At 52.3% G+C, this 21,025-nt stretch overlaps 8 protein-coding genes across 8 annotated transcripts; 5 read left to right on the top strand and 3 right to left on the bottom strand.

Annotated features, from left to right (window-relative positions):
- Positions 1-1,619: 1,619 nt before the first annotated feature.
- On the top strand, positions 1,620-2,204 carry AYO21_03952 (hypothetical protein; the record flags this gene model as incomplete). The annotated part of the gene is made up of 1 exon (XM_022653925.1): positions 1,620-2,204. The coding sequence occupies one exon, from the start codon at positions 1,620-1,622 to the stop codon at positions 2,202-2,204; it is 585 nt and encodes a 194-aa protein (XP_022513669.1).
- Positions 2,205-3,300: 1,096 nt separating this feature from the next.
- AYO21_03953 (hypothetical protein) lies at positions 3,301-4,341 on the bottom strand (the record flags this gene model as incomplete). Its single annotated transcript, XM_022653926.1, has 2 exons — positions 3,301-3,896; positions 4,014-4,341. 2 exons carry the CDS (start codon positions 4,339-4,341, stop codon positions 3,301-3,303), a joined length of 924 nt encoding a protein of 307 aa, XP_022513670.1.
- Positions 4,342-5,170: 829 nt separating this feature from the next.
- On the bottom strand, positions 5,171-6,404 carry AYO21_03954 (hypothetical protein; the record flags this gene model as incomplete). The annotated part of the gene is made up of 3 exons (XM_022653927.1): positions 5,171-5,830; positions 5,879-6,289; positions 6,351-6,404. The coding sequence occupies 3 exons, from the start codon at positions 6,402-6,404 to the stop codon at positions 5,171-5,173; spliced, it is 1,125 nt and encodes a 374-aa protein (XP_022513671.1).
- Positions 6,405-7,385: 981 nt separating this feature from the next.
- Positions 7,386-8,301, top strand: AYO21_03955 (hypothetical protein; the record flags this gene model as incomplete). The annotated part of the gene is made up of 2 exons (XM_022653928.1): positions 7,386-7,504; positions 7,569-8,301. The coding sequence occupies 2 exons, from the start codon at positions 7,386-7,388 to the stop codon at positions 8,299-8,301; spliced, it is 852 nt and encodes a 283-aa protein (XP_022513672.1).
- Positions 8,302-8,401: 100 nt separating this feature from the next.
- AYO21_03956 (hypothetical protein) lies at positions 8,402-11,991 on the bottom strand (the record flags this gene model as incomplete). The annotated part of the gene is made up of 5 exons (XM_022653929.1): positions 8,402-8,461; positions 8,540-8,645; positions 8,781-8,959; positions 9,122-10,215; positions 10,920-11,991. The coding sequence occupies 5 exons, from the start codon at positions 11,989-11,991 to the stop codon at positions 8,402-8,404; spliced, it is 2,511 nt and encodes an 836-aa protein (XP_022513673.1).
- Positions 11,992-12,561: 570 nt separating this feature from the next.
- AYO21_03957 (hypothetical protein) lies at positions 12,562-14,469 on the top strand (the record flags this gene model as incomplete). Its single annotated transcript, XM_022653930.1, has 6 exons — positions 12,562-12,915; positions 12,968-13,257; positions 13,351-13,715; positions 13,768-13,906; positions 13,955-14,166; positions 14,228-14,469. The coding sequence occupies 6 exons, from the start codon at positions 12,562-12,564 to the stop codon at positions 14,467-14,469; spliced, it is 1,602 nt and encodes a 533-aa protein (XP_022513674.1).
- Positions 14,470-14,733: 264 nt separating this feature from the next.
- On the top strand, positions 14,734-16,704 carry AYO21_03958 (hypothetical protein; the record flags this gene model as incomplete). Its single annotated transcript, XM_022653931.1, has 1 exon — positions 14,734-16,704. One exon carries the CDS (start codon positions 14,734-14,736, stop codon positions 16,702-16,704), a length of 1,971 nt encoding a protein of 656 aa, XP_022513675.1.
- Positions 16,705-18,057: 1,353 nt separating this feature from the next.
- On the top strand, positions 18,058-18,735 carry AYO21_03959 (hypothetical protein; the record flags this gene model as incomplete). Its single annotated transcript, XM_022653932.1, has 1 exon — positions 18,058-18,735. The coding sequence occupies one exon, from the start codon at positions 18,058-18,060 to the stop codon at positions 18,733-18,735; it is 678 nt and encodes a 225-aa protein (XP_022513676.1).
- Positions 18,736-21,025: the final 2,290 nt, after the last annotated feature.

Below are 21,025 nucleotides of genomic sequence, written 5' to 3' on the forward strand. Positions count from 1 at the left end.
GAGTGATGCTTGATGCTTGAGAGTCCTTAACAACCCTCCGTGTACGGGTCCAGTCAAGGTGGGCTGTCTATGAACCCAACTTCTGTTCGCCGACAAACGACAAATTCGCACTCTTCTGACATGAATCATGACGGCCTTGCTCAGGCTCGATGACGACCTAGCGTCACGCCCACTCTCAGTGGTGTCAGGTCTCAAGTTCCTGACACGTCGACGTAATGTGTCCGTCTCGTGGGGAGCAGAATTTGCCAATGGTAAAGTATGACCACGAGTATGGAGTGGGCAATGTTGTTTTTCAGGTTTCTTGACTTCTCCACACCTGCCCAGATATTGTCAAGCTCATCGTCAGGCGGACGGAGGAAGAGCCAAATGAGGCACTATCCAACCCTTGATTGGTATGGTATCTGCCTGCGAAAAGGAGCGGTCAGTGCACACGAATAACATCCAGCCTTTGTCGAAACTCAGTTATAAGATGCCGATGCCGATGCCAACCTGTTCTTCCCGTCGCGGCCTCGTGCCCATGGCGCTCAGAAATCGCGGTTGTGCAATGATTCATCTCGGCTCGGGGCGAAAGGTTCTCGTTTGGCACGACCAATTCCAGGGTTTGGATACTTCAAGGGGCAAGTAGTCTACGCGGGTGCTGACGCGGGTGCAGCTCAAGGAGACGATGGGATGCGAGTATTGGCTGAAGTTAGAAAGTAAGGCAAGTCCATCGACTTGACCTCATATATTCGTGACTATTAGCGAGACATATCCTCATGTGGCAGAATTCTCACGATCTCTTCGTTCTGTCCCTTCTTCAAGAACTGTAAGCTCCAAAGTTGCTCAACGTTGGCTTTCACGGGACGTGTGTTACTGGTTCAACATTGGCCAGCTGGACTAGAGCTTGAGAAGGTCGAAGCCGAAGAACAGGAGGTTTACAATTATGGCTGTTGGCCTGGGAAAAGAGTGGTGATGGAAGATGGTAAGAATGTGATAACTTTGAGAGCGAGTGATATTGCAGTGTATTCGACCTCTGACACTCTACACCTCGCCCAGATTGGAGTCTACATTACGTCCCCTCGATGCTTGAGTCCTCTCGAAAATCTGCAAAAGGTACCCAAGGGGTGCGGGATTCCAGAGCTGTCGGAAGTATTGCAGTTGATGGCGTGATTGGTAGAGGCTTCGAGTTGTTCGTCCTTTGTAAGCGCAGTTCACGTTGACCAGGGAGGCTTTGAACCTCGCCTCGGAGAATCAAAATCAAAAACTGTCTGACGGGTTGCAATCCTCTCATACAAAGACTCGCCAGGACATTTGTGCTCTGAATCGAGACTCTGGGAGACCCTCGTCAGACAAAATCTCACCTCGTCGTGGCAGAAGCCGGAGCAAATACCGACGGTTGTAACCCCTCGTTCGGCATCCTTTACCGACTCCAAACCCGTCCTCAAGCCAACGACCTCTCCCAATCCTCGAAACTGGGAAAGTAAGCGTGAGTCCAAAGAGTGAAAAGAGGCAGGAAAAGGAAACAGCACAAATCAAGCAGGAGAGGCTGGAAACTGAGATACCACCGCCCTTACATACACACACTCTCTCTCCGCACACGTTTCACCATTGTAAAGTGTGAAACCCACACCCGAGAAAGGATGGGATCGCTCGACTCATCGTCATTCATCACGGGCCTCGCCCACGTCAACCTCACCGTCCCGGCCGGCACGCTCGAGCAGGCCAACGAGTTCTACGGGACGACCATGGGCCTCACGCCGCGGGCGGTCCCGCAATTACAAAAGGGCACTTTGGCGTGGTTCGACATTGGGTCCTCAGGCCAGCAAGTGCACGTCGCGTTTGGCGCGCCCTCGGATTTCGAGAAGCGGTCGTCGCGGCATCCGTGCTTTCGGCTGGCGTCCCCGGAGGCGCTTTTGCAGCTGAGGCAGAGGATCTGGGAGCATTTCGTGCGCGGCGGTGAGGCGGCGCCGACCGAGGCGGATAAGCCTGGAGATGTCAATTCTGGTGAGCCTCCTCCCTGTGATTTCTTTGCCAAGTTGTTGTCAAGTCGGGTGGAGAAAAGGGACAGGGGAATCACATACCCATACATGCTGGAATGTGCTGTGAAATTAACTAATGCGGCTGGTCCGTGTCAAAAGGATCCCAAGGCGTGGAATATCCGCAACGGTTCTTCGCCAGAGACTACGCCGGGAACAGGCTCGAGTTCAGCCTGTAGTGGCTTTTGAATCCATTCATTCTCCTCGCATGCGAGGATATGCACAGAGCCGAATAATTGTGGCGATCGAGGCGGATCGAGGCCAAAAAAGTCAAAATCCTGATCAACAATGACAACACTTCAAGCGGACATCGAGGGTTCTCAGTTGTCGACCGTATGTCCTTGTGCGCTGTCATTCTCACTTCTTGAACCTGCGACTTTGGGGGCCTGTATCGTTGCGACAGTTGGAATGTGAGTAAGTTGATCTAACGTTGAAGGGAAAGAGGATGGATGGATGGAATGGATGAATGGCGTGGGAGGGAGGTGAGCCTGGAAGCATATCTCGATTTCTCGAATTACATCTTTCCCGCCACACACTCACTTCTGAATGAACAACAAATATTCTATCCCCTTTTCTCTCCTCCTGTAAAGGATCTCAAGGCGATTACGACATCGATCGTTACGTGACTTACGCGACCCGTGACGCATAGTTACTGTTCGAAGTCACCGTGCATTCTTTTCCATCTTCAAGACCATTGTCTATCCATCCATCCATTCGTCCGTGAAGACTCAGGAGAGAATCTATTTCCTTACCTAGGCATGGGATCAAGACTGGATTACGTGTTCACCCATTAGCATTAGCCCATGGGTGACCGTGAGTGAAATAGTCAGTGAGCGGAAAAGACAGCACTGCACAGCACAGCACAGCACGGTGTCATTCCTGGACTACTACTTCGATATGTTCGCCGTTGAGCATGTCCACCCCGGTAGCCCAATAACCCAGTAGCACAGCATCCCGTTCTTGATGTTTTATGTCTCCTTCCCATCCATCACACAGCGCCAGCCAGCCAGCATGGAAAGAAAGCTAATGACTGGTCTTCGCTTTCCTTGGGGTAAAGTACGCCTTGTCCCTGGAAAAACAGAGTTTGCTGAAACTATTCCCCTGACGGTGCACTCCTCCAGCACCACCAGCACCACCAGCACCACTAGCACCATCACCATCACAACCTGTCACACTTTCCACAGCTCTCACATAGGATGATGAACTCGGTGTTGTCTGACCCGATGGACATTCTCCGGCTGTCTGGCTGTAGACAAGCTGAGGCTGATCGTGTCCCTTTTTTAGGTCAACTTAACGCCCTCTCCGTGGTCACTGTCGCCGTCGATGCCGTAAACGACGTCGCCAAGGTAGTGAGAAGCGATTGATCCGGCCCGCTGCCAACATCCGGCCACTTTCGATGCCACAGGTCGCAGTTCGGATCGAGCCAGTTGCCCGAGCAATTTGCGACCTGGACGCCGTACATGCCGCAGCCCGTCATCCAGAAGTTGACGCCGCCAAAGTAGTGGCTGTTCCATTGGCACTTGTCGATGACGCGGCGCAGGCCCGCGCGGCACTGGTCCTGCTGCGCGTCCTGTTCGCACTGCGCCTGCGTGCCCGACGCGTACGTGACGTCGTCGAGCACGGTGTCTTTCCACCGGAACAGCCGCAGTGCCATGATGACCCCGGACAGTTCCGTGAGGGTGTAGTTTGGCGCGGTGGTCGCGACGTCCATGCTCAGGGTTTCCTTGTCGGTCCGTCTGAGCGTGTCGGCGGCGCCGGCGAGGATGGTGGTGTTGTGGTCGGTTGTGGAGGTGTCGTTCGCGTCGAGCGCGATGAGGTCGGTGGGATATTCGTTCAGGTCAAACTCTTTCCCTGTTATAGCACCTGGAGTAAGGATATGGGCTTGAAGAACAAAGAAAGAAAGACAAGACAGTGGGAAATGGGGAAGTAATGCGTCACAGGATAAGCAACACTGAGAATTCATTCCAACCAGCATCCACAGAAAGGGACGAGAAATACCTTGCGCGGGAAGATTTCCCGGCTTATGCACCTCATCGCAGAACAGATCCGCCAGTCGAGTCGCCGTGGGCGGGTCGATGTACCAGTCGCCTCCTCCTGTCGCACAGAGCGCAAAGGGCGTGTATACCTCTGTGGTCGTGAATGGGGTCGGAGGTGTATCGGGTGGATTTGTCGGTGACGATGGCGGTGCTTGAGAGACGGGTGGCAACGACGTGGAGACGGGCATCTGAGCTTGGACAGGGGGGGAAAATGCGAAGAAGAAGAAGAAGAAGAAGAAGAAGAAGAAGAATATGAAAAGACCGAGCCCTGGAAAACCAGACGGAGCCATGGTGACGCGAGAGTAAGAAATCTCCTCAGCGACACGGTAGAGGAGGGTGTATTGAGGGCAGAGTAATGGTGTCAGATGAAGGAATGGATCAATCGAGATTGGATGTGATCTTGAGATGATGATCCTCACAGCTCGAGAGGAACAGAATTGAATGGAGAGAGAAGAAGAATGTGGGAGAGAAAGGGTGAACTGTTCAATCAACCCACGAGAGTTTTTGTATGAACCGTGCCACATTCACTCTCACCTCAGTCAAGGCGACAGAAGGTGTGGTTTTTCACAAAAGCTGAAGATGAGATGAGAGAAGACAGAGATGTTGGCGGGGCGCAACGCATCAGGTAAAGTAATTGTCAATGTTGGGCAAGTTCCTCTTCCACTCTCAACGGGGATGATGAGGCTGCGTTGACTTGAGATGAGATGAGATGCTGTGGGACATGGGAATCAAAGGTCACACAGTATAGAAAGGTCGGGAACCAATAACCAAAGGAGGCAAACAAGTGGCTCAAGAAAAAGTCCATCAAGGAGAGGAAACATACATGAGCTTCAGCCTGGTCAGCGGTCACCCAAGGACTTCCTCGACGATACATCTAAGCATCTTCGTCGGCCAGAGTGTTTCCAATGAATTCGATCCTGAATCTCATACCGATCCGAGTGTCTAGAAATAAGAGCATCGACCAAGTTAACACTTGCCTTTATCAACCGTGTGCCCTGTTGGCTGCGATTGTCCTACAGCCTCGTTTGCAAGCAGCAAACAAATTGTCCCGTGCGGTTACACAGATCTCAGGTGGTGTATCGCCCGCGTTTGTCCGTCGAGCAATAGTCGAGACCTCTGCTAGAGTCTGGAAGGGAGAGCAGCGCCACCCCGTTGCAGGCTCAGCAGCCACTCGACGCCGTTGACCAGATTCTGAATCCACTTCTTGTTGATCGAAAGCTGTGGGTACATGGACCACCACAGATGCGGGACGCCAGGATATACCTCCACCTTGACTTGGCCACCGGCCTCCTTGATTTTCTCGCAGTAGAAAAGGGCACTGTCCTTCCAGATGTCCATCTCGGCGACTTGGTAGAACACCGGACCCAGTCCAGAGTAGTCTGTCTGCGTCAAAGGGGTCACATAGGGATCTCGCGCGTCGAATTGAGAGATTTCTGTGTCCCTGGTGTGAGCTCTGTTCTCGGCCTTGAATAGAAGTGAGCATAACTTACGGCCATACAGGATGTTCATCTCCCGAGTAGCCACCGGCCCATTTTTATACCTTTCCCAACTCCCTTTCAACAACTGTTCTGGGAAGAGGGCGAGCTTGTGCCCCTTCTGGTCCGTGTAATCGTGGGGCATGCCGGTACAGATGAAGACGTGTCCTGTCAGAGGAGGCTGCAGTTTATCGTCTCTCGCCATAATAGCAGCCATGCATGTCGTGTTCCCGCCTCCCGAAACGCCGCCTGTGAGGAAGCCTTTGGACAAATCTGCACCGATGGTCTGAGCATTGACTGATAGCTATCATGGGTCAGTTCACGCGAGAAGCGACATCTGTGTTCAACGCACCCATTTAATGACATCGTACACATCGTAGACGCAGGTGGGATACAACCATTCCGGGGCGAGGCGATATGCGACACTGACGACGACGATGCCCAACCTCATAGACAGGAGCTGACAGATGAACTCCTCCGTGTCCAGTCCACCCATGCACAATCCACCGCTGTGCGCAAGAACCATGACTGGTCGGGGTCCGGGATGTGATTTGGGGCGATAGATCCGAATTGCGACCGAGTGCCCATCGCGGACGACGACCGATCTGTCTTCTTCTGTCCAAAGGACTTGATCGCCCAAAGTCTGCTTGACGAAAGCGCTCTTCATGAACCGGACATTGCCTTGAGCATGGAGAGCCCGCGTTTGAGGCATCTTGTCAACCCGGGGAAGGAAGAATTTGGGCACACCTTTCTCCCTCCATATCTAACATGTGAAATACGTTAGACAGGTATCGCCGCGAGGTTCATTCGACGAGTGGACGCACCTCAGCAAGTTCAGGATCTGTCTCTGGAAACATACTGATGCTGTTGTCGGCCATCGCTGTCGGTTCCAGTCGGCCCTGTTCAGGTTTGTGAAGAAGAGAAATGTCTTTTGACAGCAAAGTTGCTCGAGGAACTACATACTCAGATGAGACGGCTGGTGAAGGAGCTGCCGCGTACATAAGCTGATCAGTGACTGACTGGCCTTGCGACAATCTTCACCAACGAGCAGTCACAAGCGGCCGCACAGTCCTTCAAGGCACGGGCTGACCCCCCATTGCAAGGAGTTGGACATCGGAGACGTCGCCGCTCATGTTGGTGTCATCGTAAAGCCGGTGAGATGGTGTGGTAAGAGGCGAGGGCCTGATACCACCTTCTCAGACCTACCGAGCTGGGCGTACCTAATGAAGGATACCTAGTACCTGCGATTCTCACCAGCCATTGGCTGTTGTGTGGAGCAGGTAAGTAATACACTGTGACACTGTAGGAGTTGACGGAGCTGCCTAGGTCTGCACCTGCGGACAAAGAATATACAAGTTTGTGCTCGGTACTCGGCACTTGTACTTTATGTCCACCACAAGGTCGCGTTCAACTTCCACATATCAGGGACTTTCGTCTCGCCTCTACAACGCAGATTCCGAACCACGAAACATTTGGCACATCGATACAGATAAATCAAGACGGCGGAATGAACGAACAACCTCCCAAACTCAATGCTGAATCTCAGCTCCAGTCCCCATATGTTGGTTCGAGCCTCGGCTGTTTCTACAGCGCCGACTTTCCAATCCCACCGGAATTGCGCATCTTCTAATCAACAGCACCACGGAATTGTGGGATGACCAGCGACTCGTCAATAGTTCGGCAATTGACCCATTTCCGTTCGTATAATATCCTCTCGACCATAACACTCCCCCAGCAGAGACTGCAATACTTTGGATTGCTGCATTTTGAACGTGGTGTTGGATTTACTGTGTGGCTCATCATAGACGGAAAAGAGACAGGAAACCCCACAAAAAAAACAAAGAGATCAAACAGACAAGATGGGTAGTGCCCAACAGGATGTCGAGCTCCAGGACTTTGGGAGCATATTCAGCCTCGAAGGCAAGGTCGCTGTCGTGACTGGAGGTTCGCGAGGACTAGGACTGAATGTCGCCTCTGGGTAAGCTACACAACCCACAGCCTTCACTGGGGACGTTGGGGCACGCTGACACCCAAGTCAATAGATTCCTGCAAGCAGGCTGCTCCAAGGTCTACATCACTTCCCGCAAGGCCAAAGCGTGCGAAGAAGCCGTTGCCGCCCTCAATGCGCTCCCCAACAAACGACCTGGCGCAGTCGCCATCTCCATCCCCGCCGACGCGGCGAAGATCTCAGAAATCGAACGCCTCGCGGCTGAGATCGCAAAGACCACGGACCACGTCGACATCCTCTTCGCAAACGCCGGCGCAACGTGGGGAGCACCCTTTGACACACATCCGGAAAACGCTTTCAGCAAGGTCATGGATCTAAATGTCAAGAGCGTGTTTTATACCGTCCAGAAACTCGCCCCGCTATTGCAGAAGAACGCAACCACAGAGAACCCCAGCAGAGTCATCATAACTGCAAGCGTCGCTGGTATCGGCGTTGGCACGATCGGCGAAAACTCGACGCCCGCCTACGCGGCGTCCAAGGCGGCGGCGATACACCTGGCCAAGAACCTGGCCGTCGAGCTCGGCCCCCGAGGAATCATCACCAACGCCGTCGCCCCTGGCTTCTACCCCACCAAGATGGCTTCTGGCCTGCTAGAGTTGCAAGGAGGACAGGCCGCCATGGCAGCCGAAGTACCGAACAAGAGGCTTGGGCGTCCTGAGGATATTGCGGGTTTGGTGGTCTTTTTGAGCAGCAGGGCAGCCTCACACATTAACGGTGCCGTCGTCACGACCGATGGCGGCGCCATTCTCTCACGGGGCAGGCTATAGAGGGAAACCAGACATGTGCTAATATTAGATTCTTTTACGCATCTAGTTTCAGACCCATTTCTTTAAAACGCGAAGGTAGTGATGAAATGATGTAACAACGCTACATGCAACGCTCAACCGGCGTCAACCTGACCTTCAGCGGCTGGAGTTCCCACAGAACCTATTCCAAGAGTCAGCGAGTCGGCATGAAACAGGCCAGCGCCGGGGGTTTGTAGAGAAGCAAGGGGGCAAATCTCACATAGAACCTCGCATCTTCCACCCAGGTAGGATGATCCCCGTCAAGTTCCATGTTGAAGTGCCACAGCAACTTTGCAATGACGAGGCGTGCTTCGGTGAGAGCCACCCTGTTTTCAAGTATTGAAGTGATCAGTAACGGAACATGTGACAGACATCGCACCTACATGGGTAGGTGTATATACTCGTATATACTGATGTATATACCTGTGTGGTAAATCAGAAGGAGAGGGGGAGAGACTCACTGTTTGCCAATGCAATTTCGAGGACCCAGGCTGAAGGGCTTCAGGATCTCGTCGGCCTGTAGCCCCGAGGGCCCTTTGTCGCCGAGCTCCTCGAGCCATCTCTCTGGTCGGAATTCCTTGGGGTTGTCGAACAGTCGGCCGGACCGGCCCATGTGCCACTGGCCCATTGAGACGTAGGTCTGTCAACAATTCACAAATGTTCTCATCGTTAGCTAACTAGCCAGCCAGTGTCTCATCTTGGCGTCGGTCCCAATAGCAGTCGGGAGAAGCGGGCACCATACAGGAAGAGACACGGAGGGGAAAGGGGCGGGGACTGGTTTTCAATAGGAAAGAAAACTTACCCCTTCCGGCACAAACTCGCCGGCGATCAGGTGGCCTCCCTTGGGCGTGGTTCGCGGCGTGATGTAGCTGGCGACGGGGAAGATCCTCAGGGCCTCGTCGACGGTCGCCCTGAGATAGGGCAGGTTGGAGGTCGCACGGACGGTGATGTCCCCGCTGGCCGTGAAGGTTCGGCGAATCTCGTCCTGGAGCTTCTTCATGACGCGGGGCGTCTTGCAAAGGTGGTAAAAGGTCGCGCTCAGGCAGGTGCTCGTCGTCTCGGCGCCACCACCGACGATGAGCACCGAGTTTGAGACGACCTCGTCGTGGGTGAGGCGGTTGCCGTCCTTCATCTCGCGCAGCATCAGGCCCACGATGTCGGGTCTCTTCTTCTTCTTCTCCTTTTCCTTGCCGCGCTCGTCGTCCCCATCCTCGTCGTCCTCACGATCGAGTCGCTGCTTCACCGCCGAATTGGCCGCGTCGAAGAAGTTGTTCCTCTCGTGCAACTGCTTCGCCGTCATCAGCGGCATCAGCATGCGCTCGGTGATCCCAAAGCGGCGGAATTGGTTGAAGATGGTGGCTTTCTTGAGACCCTGCAAGAGGAAGCTCGGCCAGGGGTGCATGCGGCGCTTCTTGAGACAGTCAAACTCCTGGTCCAGGGCCAGCTGGCCGATCACGTCGTTGAGCGTCCAGAGGAACCACTCGACCATGTTCTGCGAACCCTCGTGGCAGGCCTCGGTCAGTTGTGCACAGAGCAGGTCGACGTAGTGTTGCATCACGGGCTCGACTTCTAGAACCCCCGTGGTCGTGAAGGCAGGGTTGGCGAGGCGCCGGAGCCGATTGTGGTCCGCGTCGCTGGCCATGATCATGCTCTCGGGCACCTTGCGCGTCTCGGCCGACGGGAAGTGGAAACGCGTTTTCTGCAGCTGAGGTCGACTGTTGTAGATCTGGGCCCAGCCTTCTGGGTTTGTGAATGAAAGCTCATCGGGCGCGATCCGAACCACCGGTCCGTATTCTGTGTGGATGGCGTCGATGCTCTTGTACAGATCGCCGCGAGCCTGGCGCCAGGAAGCCGGGAGACGGGACGCTCTCCACAGTAGCGGCCCTGGGTATTTGGCTAGAGGATGAAATGGTGATACATTGTACAGTAGTCGTAGCAGTGCAAAGCCGAGTAGCTGCGAAAGTGACGCACAAAATAGATCAGCGTTGACTTTTCAAAGGCTCCCTCCAGGCATACATGACATTTCAGGGGCGAGTTACCGCAGAGATTGTGCATATCCAACACCATATACCGAGCAGCACATAGTGCGGGAGAGCGGACTCGCCGGCGGTGGTTGTCATGGTCATCTGTAGGGTCCTCTCTTGCGGGAGATCAATGAAGTCGGTTTGATGTCAAACGGAGGAGCTTGTAAACACCTTTCTCATTTTCTAGGTATATATACCTAGGTATGTTATGTGATGAGTCCAGCTGGAATCTCAAACAGTCGCAAAATTACTCGTTGTTGCTTAGTGCTTATACTTACACAATCCGTCGCTCGCCCTGGCAAGATGGCAATACTACATTGGTGCATACCTCGGCCTTGCAACAAGCGGCACAATTCAAGGGGCCAAAAACAAAGGTATGTGTCCAATTTACAGTACGGATGTGGATGTGTCGTATCTGGATTGTAGTCATAGACAAAAGCTATTCCCCTTACCATGGATATGTTCCATTCGAAGTGCTGGCCACGGTCATCGTCGTCGTGGTTGGGTCTCTCTATCTATACAAACGAAGAAATTCCACCAAAGCCATCATCGCCATCGCTTGACCATACGGCATACTGGTCCTCTCAATGTCCAGATAATGCTTGAGATCCTTGCCCATCCCCGTGCCAAAGCTGACATCCGACAATTCGCCGTCTTCGCTGATTCGTTGAATCACGGCCTTGATTGCTCTCGTTGCAACGTCCAGGTATTCCTTTGAGATGTACCGTCTCCGTATCGACTTCAGAAGACCATAGGCGAATCCCGCAGTGGCCGATGCTTCCTGGTAACTCCCCTCCTCTTCTGACACGTCGAGTAAAGTCCGCCACATGCCCTCTTTGGTTTGTAAGGCCCGCAGAGCTCTACATTGTGCCTGCAACACACCGACCAGGTACAGTCTTAGGCCGTCATCCGAAGGCAAGTCCAGGAGCTCGATGAAATCCGGAATTGCAATCGTCACCCAGCTATTGCCCCGAGCCCATCTCGCTCGCGCAAAATTATGGCCCAATTGAGCATCACCGTCATCGGTAAATTGCCAACCGTGAAAGAAGAGCCCGGTCTGAGGGTCGTAAAGGTACTGAATATGTAGAAGAAACTGCCGCTTGGCTTCTTCCACGTAGCTGGGGCGATTGAGTAGTCTCCCAATCTTTGCCAGAGGCATAACGGTCATCATAAGCGTGTCATCCCAGAGTTGATTGTGGTTCTCTTCAAGATACGTTATATGCTGCATCCCCCCAAAAGTTGTTCGAGGCAAATCGTGCATCGCCCACTCCGCCCAAGACTCCAACCAAGGCAGATAGCTTCGTTCTCTCGTCTCTTCATATAGATATGCGAGAGAGAGAAAGGCTGCCATGGTGTTGATATTTTTGGTGGTGCCTTCAGCCAACCTCCTCGAAAACCAGTCTTGCATGGTGCTGAGTGCCACTGGAGAGGATGTCAACGCATGATATTGATACAGGCCATATAAGCCAATTCCATGAGTCCATTCCCAATCATGCCAACCTTTGGTGTCAATAATCCGTCCGTCGGGCAGTTTCAACAAGAAATGCCCTGTCTCATCTTTGATGTTGACCAGATTGTGGATCAGTAGTTCGATCTTTTGTGAGATATCTGTTGCAGTCAACCCCTCAATAGCCAAAGGAGATGGCATGATTCCCGCTGCCCGTGTTGTTGAGTAGTCCAATAACCTTCTCCTACGCTTTTTATCCTCACCGTTCTTCATCAAATGTCCTTCTCCTCCCGGCATCAAATGTACCGAGATGGTTTTAACCCTATAATCCTGGTTTCTGCAGCCAAGAGTTGGATGAGACTTGGTTTGTGGGTTTGTGGGGATCTTACTCTCGATCGGGTGCGATCGACCTAGCGAGACTGCGGAGATGCCAATGGAGCCTTTTCCTTCGGGCCGTTCATGAGGTCCGCATTTGGGCAATTTCCGGGGGAGGCCAACGGTAGAGTTCAACTCTGTAGTCCGACTGGGGAGTCCAACTGACCCTCTCACTTTGTCCGCAGACCTTATCCTCGCGAACAAGAGTTGATGCTCTCCTTCGGTTGATTGTCCTCCGAGGCTTTCGTTCGTTGCTGTACCGAAGGGCATGGAGTGCAACAGCATATAGGGAAATGGTGCACAGCTGGAAGTGTTTAAGGAGCAGAGGCTACATTCCCACTCAGCTGGGGCTTTCAAACCATTTGCACATACACTATCGACACCTCAAGAAGCACTATGGCTGGGTCGGATCATATCGCTGGCGATGCTGCGCCCTCTCCAGACGCCAACCAGAAAGGTGCTTTGGAGAAGCAGGACATCTCTGAGATCGAGAGGGTGGTGTCCGGTGGCAGCGATCTGCAGAAGGATTTCATCGACTATGACCGTATCGACAAGGACGTCGCAAAGTATGCGAATGCGACGCATGTCGAGATATCCAAGGAAGAAAACAGGCGCTTGAGACGCATGATTGACAGGCGCGTGCTTGCCATAATGGTTCCAACGTACTTCCTTCAAGCTCTCGACAAAGGTACCATGTCTTTTGCTTCCATCATGGGCATTCGAGAGGACTTGAATCTCCACGCACAACAGGTGGGAACCCATCCTAAACTGAAGTCCAGTAACTGACCGACCCAATTGACAGTACTCGTGGCTCACAACCTGTATCTATATCGCCGTCCTCATTGTGGAATATCCGACAAACTGGACTATTCAGAGGGTGCCGATTGCAAAGTACCTTGCTTTGAACATTTGTCTCTGGGGCGCAGTCCTCGCTCTCCACTCGGTTGCAACGAATTTTGCCACAATCGTGACCCTGAGGACGTTGCTAGGCATCTTCGAAGCGGTCTGTCAGCCCAGTTTCCTCATCCTCAGTAGCATGTGGTACAAGCGAGAAGAACAGGCCGAAACGGTCACATATTGGTACATGATGAAGTAAGTTCTCAGACAACGCAATATTGAAGGTCGTAAAGTCTTAATGGGCTTTGTATCTTCGACATAGTCATTTCGGTGCTGATGACAGAACAGTGGAGGCCAGCAAATCGTGGGTGGCCTACTGGCATATTGCTTCACTCAAATCCGGTCTGGGCCTTTGAAATCATGGCAAGCGATTTTCATTGCCTATGGCTGCTTTTCCGTGCTTTGGGGGCTTTTCGTCGGCTGGTGGATGCCTGATTCTCCAATGAAAGCAAAGTGCTTCTCAGAAGAGGACAAGAAGTTGATGGTTGAGCGAGTGAGGAGCAATCAAACAGGACTGCAAAACAAGAAGTTCCGTCCAGAGCAAGTCAAGGAAGCATTCCTGGATCCACAGACGTACTGCTACTGTCTAATCCAGATTTGCACGACTTTGCCCACCTCTGGCTTAGGAGCTTTTGCCAATATAATCATCACAGGTAAGGACGGAATTCTGCATGCGATAACTGAAAGTACTGACTTCGCCATAAGGATTCAACTTCACCGTCCTTCAGACACAGCTGCTTGCAATGGTTCTTGGTGCTGTGATAATCATCATCTTGCTTACCTCGACATGGCTCGTTAAGAAATTCCATCAGAATTGCTTGGTCATGGGGCTCTTCATCATACCGTAATCCTCTCCCCCAATCTGGTCCGTGCTGAACTAACAAGGTATCAGATCTTTCGTAGGCACGATCGTGTTGATGAGCGTCCGTAACACAGACACGGCGACCAAAGTGGGATTGCTCATCAGCTACTATATCGTGCTCTCGTTCTGGGCCGCTCAGACGCTCGCTATGAGCATGATTTCTCGAAATGTTGGAGGTCAGACGAAGAAGTCAATTGTTGTCACAATGAATTTTGTAGCCTGGTGCACCGGAAATGCTGTCGGTTTGTGATTCTCCTAGCTCTTGACGTTGATCATAACGGCTCACTAACTCGGCGACAACAGGTCCGCAGGTGTTTCTGTCATATGATGCCCCACGCTATTTCATTGCCTTCAGTACTCACCTCGGCTGCTATGTTCTCCTTGTGTTGGTGATTGCGTTCCTCTGGCTCCATCTCAAGCGGCAGAATCGGAAGAAGGACGAGCTGGTTTCTGCCGGGATTCGAGAGGCCAAAGATGATAATTACGTGCATGCATTTGATGATTTGACGGACCGAGAGAATCCAAACTTTAGGTACATATATTGATGAAAGTGACGGGATGAGAGGCTGAGGTGAAGTTTGTCGTCGGCGATCTTGAACGAATGACCGATAATACTTTCTGTCTGACATTTACCTACTTCAGGTAGTCTTAGTAATGCACCACCAGTTGAGGAGAAGAAAGCATCGTCAGACAGGCACTGTTTATTGTTGCCCTGTGCAACCCCTCAATAATAACATTAAAGTGCATGCGCTGCGCACAGGCACCGTTGCCATGATCATGAACTCAATCAGATTGTCTGTAGTCGCATGATGGCGATGTGCGCGTCTGAAAATCTCTCTTTCTTCGATGAGGAACCAGATGTATGCGCATTCCAACAGTCCTCTCCGCTTTCACTGCGGCAGCACCCATCCTCTTCGCCTTCGACTACTCCACCCACTCCACCGGTGACAGAGAGCACTCAAACTCACGACTATAACTTCTCCGGCGCAGTATACGATGAGAGCACTTCTAACTCGGAATCGGAAACCGTTTCGCAGCCAGATGACGGGTATGAAGAGAGCAACGAGGATGCCGGCCAGCGCGTCTTCTCAGGATGCTCTTCGATTTCTTCTTTTCCGACGTCCATATCACAGCCCCTACACGCCGAGCCAGAGCAGTATGGCCCTCGAACACCCTCTAAACGAGACTCGCACGGCTTCTACTCCTTTGAACGATCTGGGGGCTCCCGGCCCGCGACGACTTCCCCTCGAAACCTCCGCGGTTGCCGCGCGGCATTTCGCCATCCGAGCAGTGTCAAAGCCTTGCAGATGAAAGATGAAGCAATGAGTGAAACAAACAGTGTGATAAGGCACCACAGACGGACTGGCTCACAAATGTCGTCATACAGTCAGAGGAGTTTGTTCTCAGTTCGGACGTCTCCGACCAAGAGATCTAGCCAGTCTCACCACACCTCACCCCTGAAAGGCAGCACCAATCTCAAAAAAGAATTCCCTCTTATCCTCTTGCACTGTACATTGCTAGCACCCAATCAACCTTTCCAACCTTCGGCTGAAGAAAGTGCAACCCTCAGCGAACTGCTGCCAGAGGAGTACAAGCAACGTTGGCTTGCTCTCCGAGACAGACTGAAAGATGTCGAGATCAGCAGCAGAGGAATTCTGATTCCCCATCCCAAGGATGACTATGAGCTGCTGGAAGAACGACTTTTGGAAAGCCTGGAACTCGAAAAGCCTCGCATCAGGCAAAATCACTTCTTCAACACCGGCGGGACTAGTATAGACAGTGGCTTTGAGAGTGGCAGTCTTACCGAAGATGAGGCTGATCTTGACGGCCAAGGTGCTCTCAAGTGTCCGGACTGTGGCGGACATCTGTCTGTGGAAGAGCCGCGTCGTCTGTGGGATGTCAAAGTTTTCGCTGCCAATGGTTTGATGCGGGCTGGAGCATGGGCCGCAGCGTGGCAAGAAATGGAGAAGGTCGACGTGGAAATTAACGTCCGCCTACCAGAAGAGATCTGTCGAGAACTCGAGACAAAGCTTGCATTCATCGAAGACGGACAGACGGACCCAAGTCCACTGGGCCCAAACGACACAGTTGCCGATCATGAACTGCCCATGTCCCGAGAACGAGAGGTATACGGCGACGTTGGCAGAGTTGAAAGCAAGGTCGATCTGACCAACTTCCAGAAGCAGTCAATGCCGGAATCGGAGCGGCTACTTTCACCGCCTAGTCCATGTTCTTTTGAGCAAGACGCACCGTCCCCACCAGTTGGTTACGGTAGAGGATTCAGCAAAGAGAGCCGAACCCTCCTCGCGGGCGTACTGAGCGTCTTGGTATTATTGTTTGCATTGGCAGGCAAGCAAGGAGCGCTCAAAGAGAATCCTGTACCGACATTACAGTTTACGACGCAAATAACGGAAGTCCTCACCACTACAGTCACGACGACGAGTGTCGCGCTCTCAACGGCAACTGTAACAACCTCTGTCAGTAGACAAGCTCCACACGAGTGCTCTTCATCAGACGGGGCGGATGATTTGATGGTTACGTCAACGGAAGATTTACCAGAATTACCCGCGGCCACAGAAGCATCCAGCCCACCGCTCGGGACAATGCAAGAGGCGACAGACAAGGCAGACGCACAACAGAGCACCCAGCTAGAAAATACGGAGGATGGGGACGACTTGGCATCTGAACCAGGGGATACAGATACGAGCGCCTTGCACGGTCTAGACTCCACCAAGACGGATGGCCAGATAGCGCAGGCAGATGACGCAGGGGACCTCTGATCAAGGTCTGTGGGGAAAGTCACCTGGAATACTAGGTACGAGCATGTGGGTTAACAAGCTGTCAAGGTCGACTAAGTAGGCATGAGGTTCGGAAGGGCGAAGATGGCAACGGGGTGGGGTGGATGATGATTACGCCAAGTCGTGTTGCCAACGGTGCCAACAATGCGGCTGACCATGATGATGTGTATGTTTTGAAAGCGTTGAAGCGTTGGAGTTTATCATTTGATGACAGGGTGGATTGTGGATTTGGCAGATAATACGAATAGACAGTCTATACAAAGGGAGTGACAAGCAAAGAAAAAGAGACCCATGTGGCATTTCCGTTTGGGCGGGAAACGGGCACACGGGCAAACTCCCTCCTTGGCATCCTGGCATTCCTGCCCAGGGAGGAGAGGCCCGTTCTGGCCCGAAGGTCTTTTCGTATCAACGCATCCACAAAATAATAATATGGAACCGTCACCACCGTCCCATTGCAGATTACCTAGTACTCGTACCGAGTACATTGCCGAGCACAGTCAGTACGCGGTACCTCGCACAGATAATCCACAGGAATGAGATACGAATCAGATTCCGGAACCCCCTTTGCCCTATCGCATGAGCGCATCGCCACCGTGGTCTTCGTCCCCTCCTATCATCTCCCTCGCACGTTGTTCGTTGCTTGTAAGAAAACATCTATACCTACTCTGTAAGAGTACAGAGTGCAGAATACAGAGTACGGAATGATGTGAGGAATATCTGACAATTCCCTCCCTATTCGAGTAACAGCATGATCAGTGCAGACACGTCCCCCAATTGCCACCAAAGTACGAGGTGCTCTCCTCAAGTATAAGTGAAGAATGGCAGCTGAAAAGGGGATGCAAGGGGAAAAGTGAACCATTGCACCATCTTCTCAGCTCATTCACACCCTGCACTACTACCACCAATACCACCTCGGCATCGTTCATTCCATCATCCCTCACTTTCGCTACCGAGTACCTTTTCTCGCCATTTCGGCGACATGAGGCTGAGAAAGACAGCGATCAGCACCAAGATTTGACCGCCCCAAAAGCCAAAATTGGCACAATTTTCCGGGTAATCTAAGACGCCTGCCGAATCGGTCCGGGACACGAGGGACAGGCTTCGGGTGGGCCAACAACGTTCAAAAATACCCCCCTGGGTAGAGACTACACAGGACGGAGCAAGGCTGGCAAAAAATATCATATCATTTTCGTCTTGCCACCCGTCTTTCTCGAAAACTTACACGGATTTGTTCAGATCTTTTGTCTCTTGCTGGAACATCCATATTCGACAGGCCATACCTCAAAGCGGCACGGTCCAAAAGTCACAGCACCTCGCTGTCGATCTGTTAACAGGATGACGGCGCCAAGTCTTTTTGATCTTCCTTTAGAGATCCGTCTCGACATCTTCCGTTTAGTATTTGGCCAGGGAAAGGTTGTTATTGAGAACCCAGCGGATGATGACAGCTGCGCTCTGATACCGCGGCGGGCACATTTTGAGAACCACTCCTCGAGGTCAGCTCAACTCTTGAGGGTCAACAAAACAATACTTCTGGAAGCCAGACCCATCCTCTATGCCAACACGGTCTTCCATGTCATGAACCACTCCTTTGCCGGAAAGTTGCCCACTCGGATCACCGATGGTCATCTGTGTGCGCCGTATATCAAACATCTGGTCTGGCAGCTGGATTGCGACTTGCTGAAGCATTTTTATCCTGAAGATCTTCAATTCGACTTGGGTGAAGTGGCCCGCTGGAGTAGTCTGGAAATCCGCTGTCGAGCTGAGTCGTGGCGGAACTCATTTCTGGGTGAATGGTGTGATCGCCAGGCTTTTGTGAGAGGGAAATCTCAGGTCTTGGAGTATGCGCAAGTATTTCTCCATGCTATGCGCCGGGGCAAAGCAGGGAGAATTGCCTTGGTAGAGGACCGTAGTCAACTGGGAAGGGGACGCATCATCTTGGGACTGAACAGCAGCCGCGTGACTTCAGAGCAGCAGCGATCGTTTGACGACCCGTGTACCATCGCCACTTACTGACCGCACCGCTCGTCCCACTGACAATCGGAGGCAACAGCACGAACACTCGCATCCGAGCGCGAAATGTTAGTCGATGGCCCTCGCCAAGGCAGGCCTTCCCTATTGAAGCCAGACTGCGACCTGCAGAAAAAGGTCGCATGGAATGGGGATTGATCCGCCTTCATCATACTTTTGGCCTGCCCGATCCAGAGACTCATACTCGGCTACGTCGGCGTCTCTCGTGTCTACGTATGGTGCCAATCGACGCCTTGCTGCAGTGTTCGGACAACCTGACGGCTAGGGTCGACGTGTGAGGGGTCGGAGCCGGTTAGAGGGTTCAAGAAGCCTAGTTGAGCAAAATTAGCGACTGCTGCAGCAATCAGGAAACTCCAGGTCAATGTAACTTTGGACGGATTGTAGGGGCACCCAAGCATTGGGTTCGATCTCCGAAGTTCAGGCTGAGGAGGTAGATGTCAAGAATAGACTGGGATGCTAGCTGCTGGGCATTGTTGAATTGTGGGACTGTCATCTCTGATGGGGGAGGCACACACCTAACTTATTCGCTGCCCTTAGAGGCAAGTATCTTAGGTTTGGCAGGAGGAAAGAGAAAGTGGTGGCCAAGGGACCAGAGGGACAGAGGGACGAGCAATGACGCAAATTAGACCCGGATCATCCAGGCACCTGATGGTTTAGAGAGTCATCACCTATAAGGAGAGCCTGGAAATGCTTCTGGCTACTGGCTCATGGGCGCTAGTGCTTGAACCGACTCACTAAGGAACTGGAACCGCCCAGGCGTGTGAGGTGCTTGGGTGCTTGGGTACTTGGGTACTTGGGTACCTGGGTACGAGTTCCTCAAATCTCAAAGTGATCAAGTACAAAGTACGTCAGACCCACCTCCACGTTTCTTCTCCCTTTGGCCTCATAGCGATCGGCGACCTCTTTCCCCAAAGTGTTCTATCAAAAGTCACAGTCAACTAACTCACTTGTCCCCGGTACTTAAACTAGTCACCATGGCGTGTCCAAACCCTCTTCAAGAGCTGCCTTTTCGGGCTCTGTGGTTCAGATTGGACTCTCCTGGTGGCCCGAGCTCCAGTCGGTGCCGTCATAGCTACCTCTTTCTGTCATGGTCATCTTCATGGTCATTATCAGAGTTTTGTTAGGTTGTTCCTTTGTAACTAGGTAACTCTTTCACTCTCCTTGTCACATTCTGTCACATTTCCCTGGAAAACATTACCGGATCGACAGCCTCTCAAAGGCGGCCGTGGGCCCCCATATGGTCTAATCTCAATGCCCATTGAGATGGATGATAAGAACAAGAAGAACAAGAGGCTTCAAATGGGTATTCACTCATCACTCATCGTACCACTTCCACATGACCATGAGTGCTAGGAGGTACTAGTTAACTTAGGTAAGTTGTTAGTACATACCGAGTACACTTTTACAAAGTATGACTGCATGTACCGACAGTGGGAGGTGTAATTTCAGCCTTGATGATGGTGGTAGTGGTTGCAGTGACGATGATGATGGCGGAGGTGGTGTTGAGGGTGCTGTCGGTCGTCATTGCATCGTGTCCATTCTTAGCTCTTGCCCAACTCACCAATTATGGATTTCCAATCTTCTGCCGTTTGTTTCTCTTCGCACCTGGTTTGTGGTGTTTCTGGTTCCCTCTCGTACCCTGTCAACAACCCTGACACCTTTCCCGGCTTCCGTCAAAGGTGCATGCATTACATCCCCTCCATTTTAAAGGGCTTGCATTGCTCGTGCTGGCAACTGATCAGCTACTAACCATTGTTGGTTACTCTTGTGTAACCTGCCATCCAATCCTTTCCTCCCTATGCATACCTTTTGTCACTTTGGTCACTCTTGGTTTAACTTCTCGTCAGCTCTACCCCGCAATAAGGCCAAATTCCCTCGTCATGCCTGCTTCTTCTCTTCCGCCAACTGCGCTTGTTACTTCGGTCCTAGGTCTTGCGAAGTACCTCGTCTCTGCCATTCCCCTCCTTTCCACACCCACCGTCAACCCCGGCAGTACATGGTCACCAGGTATCGATTCGTTCGAGTCTTCCTCCCCCTAGTCACCGAACCTTCCTCGACATGCTCCGTACTTTCCGTCGTTGCTTGGACTACTTGGGAGAGCAGAGAAAAAAAGAGAAGACCACATGCGCGCCAGTGGTGACGGGAAGAGCACCTTCACAGACTTGTTCCTCCATCATCTGACCCACTGCAGGGTGGAATCGCCCAGTCAGCCTCATCAGCACGAAGTCGCTAAGTATTTCGACCTACTTTGTTCGCACATTGCACCCTTGTTGGC

The sequence above is a fragment of the Fonsecaea monophora genome (genome assembly GCF_001642475.1).
Source record: "Fonsecaea monophora strain CBS 269.37 chromosome Unknown Scaff21, whole genome shotgun sequence".
Classification (NCBI taxonomy): domain Eukaryota; kingdom Fungi; phylum Ascomycota; class Eurotiomycetes; order Chaetothyriales; family Herpotrichiellaceae; genus Fonsecaea; species Fonsecaea monophora.